Here is a 14,609-nt window from a genome sequence, read left to right on the forward strand (position 1 = left end):
GCTTCATCAAGTGTAGAAATAGTAGCCATCATGAATATATCACAGTCACAAAATATCAAACAATATCCTTATGATAATATCCTGAATATCCTGATATGAGGTCGCCAAATTTATGTTACGGAACAGAGAAAGATAACGTACACTTTAAGTGAGAATACGAAGAGTCACTACTGTCCCGTAAAGTTCCAGGTTCAAAACAAAAGAGTTAGGTAAAATTACAAGTTAAAGTTTAATGCACAAACTAACAATAAAACATTCAGGACTCATAAGGATAATGTAATGGCAAATAAACAGGTTTAAATATATGGTTAACTGCAATAGCCTCTATTAACACGAAATTAGCAAGAGTAAATTTATCTAAGTCAGCCCTGATAAAATGAGATACCAGATAATACTCAGTGAATGCCAGATAAATAATTACAGATACAAACTATTATCAAAAATGACTGACATAAAGAACCCTACATGAATTACAAAAACTTCGCTAGGCCTACAAATTAAACTTATGCTATACAGTACAAGAAAAAATGCAGTAACAGTTATACTCAAATTACACACAGCTGCTAGATGGTTGGAGATTTCTTGAGCACTCACAATAATAATAATATCTGTACAGGGGAGGACAGAGATGTGAACAAAATGAGGAGCAGATCTAAGTGGCAATGATGCAGAGACTGAGCTCATTATATAGGGGCCAGCAGAGCCTGATACAACTTGTAATGAGGACGCGCAAATGAAGCGATGGGGACAAACGGTCGACAATCCCGCAAAGTATAACAGAGATGTCGACTTACTCTACTATAACGGTAGAAGGGGGGGGACTGAGGCAGAACACGCTCGTGATCAAACATGCAGCAACTGTGCGTTAAAATTACACAAAGGATGATGAAATCATAAGCTATGTAACAATATATACATACACTAGGCTCGCCCAGTGCACGTCATCACGGTGCGCGAATCGCATTGTGCGCGAGTGACCAAAAATCATAACGATAAACCTTGAATGTGCGAGTTTACCCCACAAAACACGAGGTAGAGGCAAGAAGTGGCTTAACACCATTTTCCATCAGTACGCTACCCCTCCCCACACAACGCGCCAATAGTGACCTAGAGGCTCATGGGGAAGGTGCTCAAGAGGAGTGTACAATAAGATATCGCCAATATCAGCTTCAATAATAACGTTTTTGGTAATAATAGCAAGTTAGAATAGATACCCAGTTTCTATAATGATGATGTTTATTTCGTGAATACCAAGTTGTTATACTGCCAATACGTCCATGACAAGATGAGGAATGAAACAAACAAGCAAGAAGAGATGAAGGAAATTGCCGAAAATGTGAGCAGTAGTGAGGAGGAGAGGGAGGATCCTCCCCTGACTCACCCACCGCCGTCCTCCACTGCCCCACCTGACTCACCAGCCGCCTCCCTCGTCACCTTCACAGCCCCACCTGACTCACCTGCTTCACCTGGCATTCTTGCAACCCCCACCGTAATGACTGTTGCTGCATTGTGGAAGAAATGTAACATTCAACAGGCCGTAAATTTCTTCGTCAAAGCCTGGAATAATACAACATTGGCAACCGTTAAACAAGCGTGGTGCGGCCGGGGTGGTGGCGGGGGCACTGTAAGTGCGTTGCTGCACCTCAGAACTCTTGTTGTTTAAATCCATCGGGCCTGTTGTCTACTGTTGTTTAGGTGACTGCCCATATTTTTGTTATTGCAGCTATATCTGTAGTACAATGTCTGAAAAATTTTACCTTTTTTATGTCTCTAAGGGCCAAAAAATGTCCAGGTATGAGGGGGTACCGCCCATATGTAATTATTCCCATAAGATTATATATTCCCATTACAGTACGCAAATTCCCAGTGCGCGAGGTCGTGGACTACCCGATCTCTCACCCACTATGTGAGCCTAATGTATATATATATATATATATTCATATGTACATACATACAGGCCATCCCATATAATTGGTTCAAGTCTTTTGTATTTTTTTTTTTTATTTATTTATTTTTTTAATAGTCCATCTTTTCTCTTGCAGACACTTTTCATCATTTACCAAGATGAACTCTCCCCCATAAACTTCTATCAGTCTTATTAGCCCCTATTTTCATGCATGTGTGGTTAATAGAAACGAGCATAAATTCAGAGACTGATATATTTATGTAGACTGTACAGTACAGTACTGCATAGATTTTTTTTAAAAATGCGAGGAAGAAGGAACCAAAGGCCATGAGCCCGCAATAAGTTCCCTTCAAGAAAAAAACAAAACGCGAGAGAGAAATTCAAGATCCGATCATTTTGAGATGCCTGGACACACCTCGTTTGAAAGACTAGAGATCATAGGAAGCAGGAAATACAAACAGAGGGAGACAGTTCCAGAGTTGACCCGTTGCATAAATGAAGGACTAGGAGAAACGGTTAGCACGATTCCGGGCAGGAACGTAAAGATGATGTGATTCAGGGGTGGGTTGGCTCTGGTACCTTTTGTAGGCCCTCTCCTTGTTGCGGACAGCATTAGAACAAGCGTGATTAAACCAAGGCTTTCTTGCGTTAGTCAAAGGATATGAGAAAGGAATGTATGCTTCCATGCCCAAGAGACTAACCACCGTAATGCGCAAGGCACACTCAGATGGCTTACGGCCACGGAAGCAATAATCATTCCAGGGAAAATCAAAGAAGTGCTGCCTGAGGGCCTCCCAGTCCGCGGCTCCAAAATGCCACAGACGACGTTTCCCTGGAGGGTCCACAGGCCGTACCGGAGTGATAGGACAGGTTAAGGTAATAAGGTTGTGATCGGAGGAGCCCAACGGAGAGAAAAGATTAACAGAGTAAGCAGAAGGATTAGTTGTGAGGAAGAGGTCAAGTATGTTGGAGCTCTCTCCAAGGCGGTCAGGGATACGGGTAGGGTGCTGTACAAGCTGCTCTAGATAATTAAGGATAGAAAAGATGTAGGCTTATTCACCAGGTGGATCAGTGAAAGGAGAGGAGAGCCAAAGGTGGTGGTGAACATTGAAGTATTCTAAAATTGAGATTTCAGAGAAAAGAGATATGGATAGAATGTGTTCCATCATAGAAGTAAGGTAGTCGAATAATTTTTGATAGTCATTACAAGAATATGTTCAAGAATACATTCCTTCTTCTTTAAAATTGTTTCTACAGTCGAGGGATTCGGTGTAAACCCACAAGCCACATCACGCAGCCTCTCCTCTCTCTCCACTCTCTTTATTTTGTCCACTTTGGTTTCCATTGTAATTGCATGTCGCTTCCTGCTGCTGCCACTACCACTCTCATTACTTTTCCATTTCTGAGACATGTTGGGGGAAATGATCAAGTCTAAATGACGAAAATCACAGCTCATTTGGCAACTCGGGACCTCTCACTAGCATGCCTGCGGCCTGTTGTTGCCGGGGCAAGATCAGTGTTGAACGGTCGACTTCAGCATGCCTGGGCAAACTCAGTCTTCCATTTGGTATTGCATCTGTTCTAGCCAGAGTCTGCAGTGTGCTGGGTGAGTTTTTTACGTGCTTTCCTGATGTCTCATAGGGTTGAGCGAGCCAGGTCGTACTCCTTAAGGATGCTGGTAGTAGTGGACCATCCCACATGAGTCTTACACAGGATCTGCTGCTTCGTCTCCAAAGTCAACACTACTCTCTTTGTTTTTCATGGTGGAGGGGTCATCATCACACATCCTAGGAAGAGGCATGCAAGCAGGTAGAGAACCACCACAACAGCCTCTGTATGCACTGCCATAAGAATGGTCCAGAAGGAGCTGCTCACTACACAAGTGTAGCGTGGGAAATGAAAGCGAGTAGCAGGGGTCTCTGCAGGTGTAGGGTAAACAAACCATCCCAACATGGCGGTGCACCAGGCTATTCTTGTCCGTCCAGGAAGAAATTTTTTGCGTGACCATAGTTTCAAAACTGACGCAAGGATTTTGTCCGAGTAGTGGTAAGAAATGTACGAATAATGGTTTGGAACAGCCAGATCACAGCGTCTGGGTAATGGATGGTCCAGATAATGGCCGTCAATATGATCGAGAGAGCATATAATTAAACACTAACAGCATACTTTTTGTGATAACATGAAAAAAGCATGGGATTCGGACAAAAAGACAACATCCACCCACTCTCCACTATCTCATCCTTGGGTAGACACCTGTGGTCCAGTGAGCCACACTGCCTCACACCTGGGCTACTGCGTGACTGATTCCCAAGCCTCCCCTCTGTTCCCACCAAATCTCTGCCACGACTACCTCATCCATGTCAGACCATCAAAACAAACCCTGAACTACCAAAAAAATTGTTCAAACCTTACACTGTGTGGAGCTCTAGCATGACACTCATCATCCTCAAAGTCCCCAAACTCATCTCCATCGGGCGAGGGAGAGCGAGGGGGGGGATGGCTGGCGAGGCGGTGTGGAGGCAGGAAACTGATGCGATGGCTTACGTGGTGTGGAGGTTGCAGGAGACTGATGCGATGGCTTATGTGTTGTGGAGGTAATGGGAGAGTGGTGTGATGGCTTACTTGGTGTAGAGGTAGCAGGAGACTGAGGTGATGGCTGACATGGTGTGGAGGGAGAGCAAGGCAGGGGACAGCTAGGTGGTGAGAGACTGGGAGATCAAGAAGGCAGAGAGGGAGGACACACAGAGGATGGAGATGCGGACCTGCTTGATGGGACATCCATTACCAGGGCAGGTGGAGGGCTGCTGGGATTCTTGGCTGGTGGATGGACTGGGCTCATCTAACGAGGTCGACATGGAGGAAGGGATGCGCTTGAAGGTGATGATGGTAGTCTGCCTGGCTGCCTTCTTCTCATCGAACAGCCCCCCGTGTATCCGCATCCCCTCCTTAGTGTTCCGCACAACATCTCTACCCTTTCCTGGGAAAGGGTCCTTATCCTGCATGATGGTGATGGCTTGGGTAACATGGGAGACCATCTCCTTCAGGGTCTTAAAGTCTAGTTCTGGCAACTTTTGCATGGCTTCATCCTTAGACTCCTGATAGGCACTTTGAATCTCCATGTTCATTAGCACCTCATTACTCAGCTCCTCTCTGTGGCTTTCCAACACTTCTTCCACGTCCTCCACATCAGCGTCATGGAAACCAGCCTTGTGAGAGAGTTCAATGATGTCCTGCTACGCGTACTTCACAGGCTGGACTTGCACTTCCTCAGGAAAGCCTCTGAATGAGTTCACACACTCGGGCCAGAGCTTGCGCCATGCAGCATTCATTGTTGCTTGCGCTATCTCCCGCCAGGCACCCATGATGTTCTTGTTGGCGATCCAGATAATGTAGCCTTGCCAAAACGACATCACAGATGCCCAGTCATCTTCATCACACGCCCCGACTCATTGCTGCATTGTATAGTAGAAGTAGTAAGCCTTAAAAGTTGTAATTACACCCTGGTCCATCGGTTGTAAAAACGATGTGGTGTTGGGGACAGGAACACCACCTCAGTGTTTCTGACCCAGTCATTCCTTGCAGGTGGATGGCTCATAACATTTATCTGCCACCAAGAAAAACCTGTTGGCCAGGCTGTTCTTGGAGGCATACTTATGCAGGGCGAGTGAGAGTTAGAAGTGAAAGTAAGACGCACAGATGGAAGAGGTGAGCCAGGCCTTCTTGTCTGACTTCCAGATCACTCCTAAGTCCTCCTCGACATAGCCAGCCAATGCCCTTGGATTCTCTGAGTGGTAGACAAGGAGTGGCTTTAGCTTCAAGTCTCCCTTAGCATTGCCTCCCAGGACAAGTGTGAGTCGGTCCTTAGCAGCCTGGAACCCCGATGCAGACTTTTCCTCCATTGCAAGGAATGTCTTGGAAGACATCCTCTTCCAGAAGAGGCCTGTCTCGTCAAAGTTCAACACTTGCTTTGTGCTGTAGCCTTCCTCCTCAATTTATGCCCTAAGTTTAGTAGCCTATGCTGTTGTGGTTTCCTGGTCAGCACTTGCCGCCCCCCCAAGCATAGTTACTTGACGGATGTCTGCGCATTTCTTAGTGTGATCAAACCACCTATGGCTGGCTTTGAATGCTTGCTTTTCCTCCAGGCCACACTTTGCTTTCACCATTTCCCACAGTGAGAGAGAAGGCCTTGGTGCATGTGATAGACTTGCCAAGGGGCACCTACTTCCAGTTATGGTCCTGTACCCAGGTCTTGAGCATCCTCTCCATTTCCTCCATCTCTGGTTCCTGGGTCCTGTTCAGGCAAGCTGCTGTCAGGGTGGCTGCCTCACCAGCAGCAACCTTGATGGCATCACCCTTCTTCAGGTTAGTGGACACTGTCTAATGTGGCAGGTGGAGAGCAGATATGATAGCACATGCGCCCTAGCCCATATTATGAAGCTTTAAAATATCCAGTTTCACGTCCATTGACTTGCTTTTACATTGCTTCTTAGCCTTCCCATCACCACCAGCATCTTCAGAGGAATGCTTGGAACTACGCTTGGCACTGCCATCACTGCTAGCACCACCACACTTTTTCCAGATACTGTATGTTTTCCATATTTATGCCTCCAAAACACAAAATCACTCTAAAATATCATGAAATACATTGCACTGATCACTAGCACTGCAGTATCACAGTTACGATGAACAACAATATGTTGCAACCTAAGATGCGGTAACATGATTTAGCACAGGCGGGTGTTAGGGAGGTCTTCCCTCAGTCGCAGACACAACGAGAAGGACAGTGCAGAGAGTGGGACCCCGTGCTAGAGACCGAGATGGCGCACCAGAGCTGTGTTGTGTGATCGGTTCTACTCACATAAACAGTGTCGGCCATCCTGCAGGGTACGGGTGGGCGCCAAGTGCGCATTGTTCAAAACAACCCATTGGATAACCAGGGACTGGCCATTGGTAGGTGGGGAAGGATGTTAATTTTTAAAATCATTATGGTGGGGTATCTTATAGCGGAGTATGCCTGTAACTTGTAAATTATCTTTGTTGCGATTCATTATTCAGTATTATGAACTGGTGTAAAATGGGGCTTGACTGTGTGTAAGTGTGAGAGACAGGAAACTGTCACCTGTGGATGTGGTAAGTTTCTGGCACTTGTAGTTTGTGGAATTTTAAATAATTAGCGAAAATGGCAGAGCAGATTTATGTGCAGACTAGGAATGCAAATCAGCTTTTTGATGTTTCAGCATTAATAGCTCTGGTGTGATCCATCTTACAGGATAAAGCTTTTTGGTATTTTTAACTTCATTTTGAAATGGCCAGATCAGAGGAGGGAAAAAATCAAGAAGTGACCAGGCGTCAGACAGAGAACCAAGGAAACCAGCTTATTACATGGGTACAATGAATAATGTGCTTTGAAGGCTGGAATAGAGACAGAATATTAATACAGTACTGACAGTGAATTAGTACTGTAGTTCATCATTTTTCACACACACACACACACACACACACACACACACACACACACACACACACACACACACACACACACATGCACATTTTTCTTCTGGGTCCTTGTGGTCCCTTTGGAAATTGTTCACTCTCCTTCCTTCCCCAGGGAAACACATCTTGGGTTGAGAACCAGTAGTTTATCCCATTTTCTGGGCATAAGTTGATAGTTGCCAACATTCATGGTTTCTCTTTCTGCATTTTTTCAATATCTAAGTTCTGTCTCACCCTGTTTTTAGGTAGGTAAAAAGTTAGATTGATGGTGACTAGTGTGGATGATGGTGATATGATGTCACTAATTTTTTTTTTTCTTTTCCCCCTAGGTTGAAAAGTTGGATGTCTACAATGCCAAGAGTGGCAAGTTCGTCACTTCCCTGTATGGAGTAAGTTGATGTTTTTGAGCCGCTTTGTGTGTGTGTGTGTTTGATAGAGAGAGAGAGAGTGGGGGGTGGGGAAGGGAGTGAGTTCGCATATGCATACAGAGTTCGCATATGCATACATGTTTTTTGCCTACATAGCCATTGTCAGTTTTGTGATTTCATGTATCCTGCTTTTTTGAAATTTTATAACAGTTCTGTACTTTGTTTTGTGTTTCTCGTACAGTACAGTAAATACTATCTTTTTTTTAATCAGTGTATCCTGCTCCAGATACAGTTGTGTACAGTACATCATTTAGACAACAAGCTGCTCTTAAAGTCATGGAAGTACAGGATATTTCATCTTTATCCCCTTTAACAGTTTTGTTTAGCCAAGGATAGACTTTTCAAACTAGAGGAGTTAGATGAAGCCTTTGTTAACCTCTTTTCTGCAAGACCTTACTCATCCTTACTTATACAGCAGTGTGGGGTTAGCCTGCTCGAAGTAAAAAATGATGTCATTTGTTGGAGGAGGTTAAAGTCTTCCATATATAGTCTATGTGAAGTTAGAAAAGGTGAATATAGTACAACAGTTAAAAAAAAAGAGTATGAATAATTTGAAGGAAGAAAGTGGAGAGAAAGTGTAAAAAATAATCAAAGAGCATCATGGTCATTGTTATCTGTGTAACCCTGAACTTGATAAGAGTGTGAGTATATGTGGCTGAGGTAAGAGCGATAAGGTCTTACCTCGTAATTGATCACCATCCTATCACTGGGCTGAGGATGCTTATACATATAGTCACCAACCCTTGAATCTGGTGACATTTTTATTGAATCAGGTGACATTTTATAATTCATATTTTATTATTCATTCTTGCAACCACCAAACTGCCATTCACCTTAGCATAAAGCTTTTGAATATGTGAGGTCCTTTCAGTTTAAGGCATTTTGTAAGGTGAATTTAAAATTGTATAGTAGTAGAAAGAATAAAGAATGTGTCCTAGAATGAAGGGGTTGATGCTCAGAATGATGACAGTTTTTTTTATTGACACAGTATTTGATTCTTGATACCACCAAGTGTTGATGTTAAGCATCTGATATCTGGAGTGAATGGGTTTAGAAACAAGCTCTTTTTAACTTTTTGTGATGACAGTTCTTCCTTGAGGATGCACATTGTTATTAACTTATCAGAAATGGTTCACATGCCCTGTCCCCTGCCATTTTGATGTCCTCCCCCCAGCTAACACAGCCCTTTCTCATATACTGTACCTCTCCATCCCTCCAACTCATCCTCAGTCTTCCCCTCCCTCTCCCACCTCTCCCCTCCACTCCACCTCACTCACATACACTCTTCTCATTAGTCTCTCACTCTCCATCCTCTCCACATGACCAAACCACCTCAGTGTATTTCTCCTAATGCATTCAAACACATCCATATCCACACCACAACGCTCCTTCACTTCTTTATTTGTCAGTCTCTCTCCACACAGACGCATGCTCCTCTTGGTTCCGTATGGTAGGGTTTGTCTCACAATACTATCACAGTCTTTTTTTTTTTTTTTTCCATGCTCACTTACATATTATTTATTACTGCTTTCAAGGAACCAGCAACTTTCATTCCCTGTTGCACCCAGTAAAGCACATCATCCTCTAAACTTTCATCCTTACTGATCACACTGCCCAAGTACTTAAATTCACTCACATTTTTCATTTCCTCATCATCCAGCCTCACTGTGCATTTAATGACTTCATTTCTCTCAAAGATCACATCTTCACTCTTCCCTACATTCACTTCTAGATTCTGTTTCTTACACTCCCAAACTCATTCACCAAGCCTTGCAGTTCTCCTTTGTTTTCACATAACAATGCAGTAACATCTGCAAACAACAGAACAGGAAGTTTCTAAATGCTGCCAGCTCTCATTAGGGCTGCTACAACATCCACTGCCCTACCTTGTATCTCCTTTATAACCTCATCCATATAGAGATGGAGCAACCCTGAAGACATGACACATCTCTTTCAGTCCGACATTCAGATAGCAAAGTTCACACACTTCACCATCCACACACACTGCAGCCTTAGCACCCTCATACATACTCTTCATGGCACTCAACAGTTTCCCATTCACTCCATATATTCACAGTATTTTCCACATTCCTTGTCTTTCCACTCTTTCATATCTAATACTGTACATGTATTTTATCGATAAAACGTGCAGTGAGTTCAGAATAATTTTGGGAAGCACTAGGTCTGTTGACATGTCAGAAGAAAGAGATTGAATACTGGTATTCATTCCATAGAGCTGAATCTCAAACATACCCTCGTCACTTTCTTGAGGCATTCAGTTCCCTTAGAGAGACACCTCAGAATTCTTAGATGTACTGTAGACACTCAGGGTATTTTCAGTACTCAGAAATCATCAGTGCAACTGCAAAATCCTTTCAGAAACTAAATGTACCGAAAATGTGCAGAGACAATGCTCTCAGACAGCAGAAAGAATTAGTGAGAACAATCTACAGACAGTTCTTCCAAAAAATATTAATCCATTGTGTCTGGCATATATTCCTGCCAACTCTTTTCCCAGCCGGGCATTCCCGAGAAAATCGTCTATTTTTAAACCTTCATATCTCAGATCGTGCAAGCAGAGTGAAAGAAGAGGTCTGGACAAATATGGAAGTGTGCATGGAAAAGTTTGGAAGGAATGAGAGAGTGTTTTTGATCTGAGAAATTAATGGTAAAGTAGGGAATGTGAAGGTGGATGGAATAGTTGGTGAGTGGGGAGTGCCTGCTGAGATAGGTGAGAATGGCGGTGCGTAAGTGGACATTTGTGCCGGGAGGGGGTTGGGGATAGCCAATACCCTCTTCAGGCACAAAATGATCCAAAGGTATACATGGCGAGTGATGAGAAGGGTGGGTGGTGAACTGAATGAAAGGAAGGCAGTGATTGATTATGTGTGTGTGTGGATGAAAGGATGCAAAGATGTGTAATGGATGCAAGAGCTTATAGAGACTGGGGGAGTGGACTTTCTGACCACTACTTGGTGGTGGCCAGAATCAAGGTCCAATTACGATGGAGAAATAGAAGAGGGGAAGGATGGGAAGAAGGAGTAGTTGCAAGGAGAGTGGAAAGGTTACAAGAGGATGAGAAAAAGGCAGAATATAAGAGAGAAGTGGAGGAACGATTGGCTAAATATGAATTGGAGTAGATGGGGGACGTGGAAGGTGTGTGCAGGATATTCACAGAAGAAATATGTGCAGCATGTGATGTGGTGTGTGGGGTGAAGAGAAGACGGAGGGGGGTGCAAGGAACATCGTGGTGGAATGAAGAGGTGAGACAGGCTGTGGCACAAGAGGAGAAAGCATACAATGAATGGATGAGAAATAGGGGTGTGGAAGAAGTTTAGAGGGAGAAGAGAGAGTTATAAGTAGAAAGGAAGAGAGAGGTGGAAAGATTGGTAAGAGAGAGTAAGAAGTGAATGGATGAGGAATTTGGAAGGAATTTGAGTGTAAAGTGGAGGGACTGTAAGAAAATGTTCTGGAAAGAGGTGAAGATAGTAAGACAGGGTGGCAGTGAAGTTAGCAGGGGAGTGAAAGATAAAAAATGGTAGATTACTAGTGGAGATGGGAGAAACTGTGAGCAGATGGAGAGAACACTTTAAGGAATTGTTGAACATAGAGGATGGAAGTAATGCGAGTATAAGTGGCTGGGAGAAGGAGGGAGGTAAGAAGACAAGAAGAAATCAGTAGGGTAGAAGTTGTGGAAGCAGTGAAGAAAGTCAAATTGGGGAAAGCCCCAGGAATTGATGGAGTGTGTGGTGAAATGCTGAAGCATGGGGGAGAGAGAGTAGTAGAATGGATGTGGAAGATGTGCAGATTGGCCTGGGAGGAAGGTAGAGTCCCGGAGGATTGGAAATCAGGTACATTATAATTATTCCCTTTTACAAAGGAAAAGGGGAAAAAGAAGTGTGTGGTAATCATAGGGGCATTTGTCTTCTTAGTGTAACAGGTAAAGTGTATGGTAGATACTTATTGACAGAGTTAGGGAAAGAACAGAATAATTAGTTGGAGAAGAACATGGAGGCTTTAGGAAGGGAAGAGGTTGTGTAGATCAGATATTCATTCTTAGAACTTTAGTGGAAAAGTTTCTAGAGAAGGAAAAGAAATTGTATGCGGCTTTCATGGATGTGGAGAAAGCATATGACAGGGTGGGTAGACAAGGAGTGTGGAAAGTATTAAGAATATATGGAGTAGATGGGAAGTTGTTGAATTCTGTGAAGAGTATGTATGATGTTGCTAAGGCTGCAGTGTGTGGATGGTGAACTGAGTGAATTTTTCTCTTTGAAGGTTGGGTTGAAACAGGGGTGTGTCATGTCTCCATGGATGTTCAATCTGTACATGGATTGGGTAATAAAAGAGGTACAAGGTAGGGTAGTGGATGTTGGAGTGGCCCTGGTGAGAGAGGGTCGTGTTTGGAAACTCCCTGTACTGTTATTTGCAGATGATGCTGTGTTGTTGAGTGAAGACGAAGGAGAGCTGCAAGGCTTGGTGGATGAGTTTAGGAGAGTGTGTAAGAAACGGAATCTAAAGGTGAATGTAGGGAAGAGTAAAGTGATGGTCTTTGAGAGAGGTGAAGTCAGTGAATGTACAGTGAGGTTGGATGGTTAGGAAATGGAAAATGTGAGTACATTTAAGTACTTGGGTAGTGTGATGAGCAAGGATGGAGGTTTGAAGGGTGAAGTGCTTGAAAGGGTACAACAAGGAAGAAAGGTTGCTGGTTCCTTGAAAGCAGTGATAAGAAACAGGGAAGTGAGCATGGAAGTGAAAAAGTTACTACTTGACAGTATTGTGATATCAACTCTAACATATGGAGGTGAAGCTTGGACCTTGATGGAGGGACAGAAGTCTAGAGTGAGAGCAGTGGAAATGAGTTATTTAACCCTTTCAGGTCTCGAATAGGTCCCAAGGTCACGTTTGAGAGATGCATTAAAAAAAAAAAAATTTAAGGTTTGCAAATAAAGAAAAAGGAATCATGGTCATGCACAAGGAAGTAATAGACATCTGCCTATAAAACATTAGAGCTCTACTCACTATACAAGTGCCGCAAAAATGATGGGAAGTTGCCTAGCAAGTGGTGTGTGGTAGCGTGGTGAGTATTGCAGTCTCAGTAGGTAGGTAATTTCTTGGTGTGTAGGCGACATGATTGCATTGTTTGTTTCCATGTTTTTCCATGAAAAACAGTGCACTAATATATGTACATTATATCTCACATGATTTGTGAATGATTCTTGAGATGTTTTCTGTACAAAAAACAAACTAAACAGTTCCAAGATCCATATAAAACTATCATTCTTTACAAAAAACAAACTAAACAGTTACAAGATTCATTTAAAACTATCACTTACATACTAGTTACTACTGACTAATTTATTTTACTTTGCTCTTATTTTGCTTAGTACTGTCCAAGGCTGTGGGGGTGAGGACATGGGGGTAAGCCTACAAGCTTGCCTTTTGTATGTACGTATGATTATTTTATTGTTGCTAACTGTATCACCCTGTGTACTTACAGGCAGCTGTAGAGACAGTGATCAAGTATTTATTATTTCTCAAAATTGATGGTGTTATTAGTATAACTAGGAAATGTGAGAAACTCTTGAAATATAAATCAGAAAAAAGTAAGGCGACACTAACACTCATTTGTCATTGAAAAAGGCATCACTCGCTGCACATGTATGTCCGCCTGGTAACAAATAAATGCATGGTACGTGTATAAAAGGCTTCAGAAACAACCTTAGAAACCTAAAATCATAAATCTGTAATTATTTTCCCTCACTCAGGCATTCTAACACCCAGGAAATGAATAAATATTGAGATATACAATGCGGAAATCTCTTGCTTGCCTGTGACACGGCAGCTATGTGCGTAGGCGGGAGGCAGGTGGTGGGGGATTTGAGGGAGAGTGGAGGGTGGGAGGTAGAGGGGTGGAGGATCGGTGAGAGGTAGGAGGGTGGAGGAAGTAGTGGGTGGGGGATTGGAGGGAGAGTGGAAGGGTGGGAGGTAGAGGGGTGGGAATCGGTGGAAGGTAGGAGGGTGGAGAAAGCAGGATATGAAAGGGAGGAGGGAGGTGAGAGCTATGTATCCTCCAGAGCAGTAAAAATATATTGCAAACAATATTCTTTTGCCAAATGAACTGTCTGATACCAAAATATTAAAAAATATTGCCAGATCAACAGTATAATAAAACCAATATGTGCAGCCCAACCCACCATCATGATTAGCTCTTCCCAGATTGTTTAAACTAAAATATTGTGATCTGCACATGCCTGCTAGAAGCAGAGGGGTCTGGGGAGTGGCTCGTATCCTTATTTCATTCACCAGCCTCACGCAGCAGTTTTCATTCATGCCTAAATATTCTGCCACGGGAGTGGCTCGTATCCTTATTTCATTCACCAGCCTCACGCAGCAGTTTTCATTCATGCCTAAATATTCTGCCACGGGAGTGGCTAGGAGACCCCTACTGAGAAGACCACTATAGTGGCCAGGAGACCTGAAGGGGTTAAGAGGAGCCTGTGGAGTCACATGGAGAGACAGACTGACAAATGGGGATATAAAGGGGTGTTGTGGTGTGGATGTGGATGTGATAGGAAACATTAGGAGGAACACACTGAGGTGGTTTGGCCATGTGGAGAGGATGGAGGGTGAGAGATTGATGAGGAGAGTGTATGTGAGTAAGGTGGAGGGGGGAGAGGGAGGAGGAGGCCAAGGATGAGATGGAGGGATGGGGTGGAAAGGTATATGAGAGAGAGGGGTGTGAGTTGGGAGCAGGGCAGTGAAATGGCAGGGGAGAGGGC

General features: G+C 43.5%; 1 protein-coding gene across 1 annotated transcript in view; it reads left to right on the top strand.

The window, feature by feature from the left end:
- The window catches only part of LOC145404952 (putative very-long-chain enoyl-CoA reductase art-1), a 174,492-nt gene that overhangs the window by 54,757 nt on the left and 105,126 nt on the right, over window positions 1–14,609 (top strand). The window contains exon 2 of the mRNA XM_080276458.1: window positions 7,729–7,788. Within this exon, the coding sequence (XP_080132584.1) occupies window positions 7,729–7,788 (60 nt within the window). The remainder of the gene's footprint in view (window positions 1–7,728; window positions 7,789–14,609) is intronic.

The sequence above is a fragment of the Coenobita brevimanus genome, chromosome 65 (assembly GCF_032717465.1).
Source record: "Coenobita brevimanus isolate Jiangsu-jjx chromosome 65, ASM3271746v2, whole genome shotgun sequence".
NCBI lineage: Eukaryota > Metazoa > Arthropoda > Malacostraca > Decapoda > Coenobitidae > Coenobita > Coenobita brevimanus.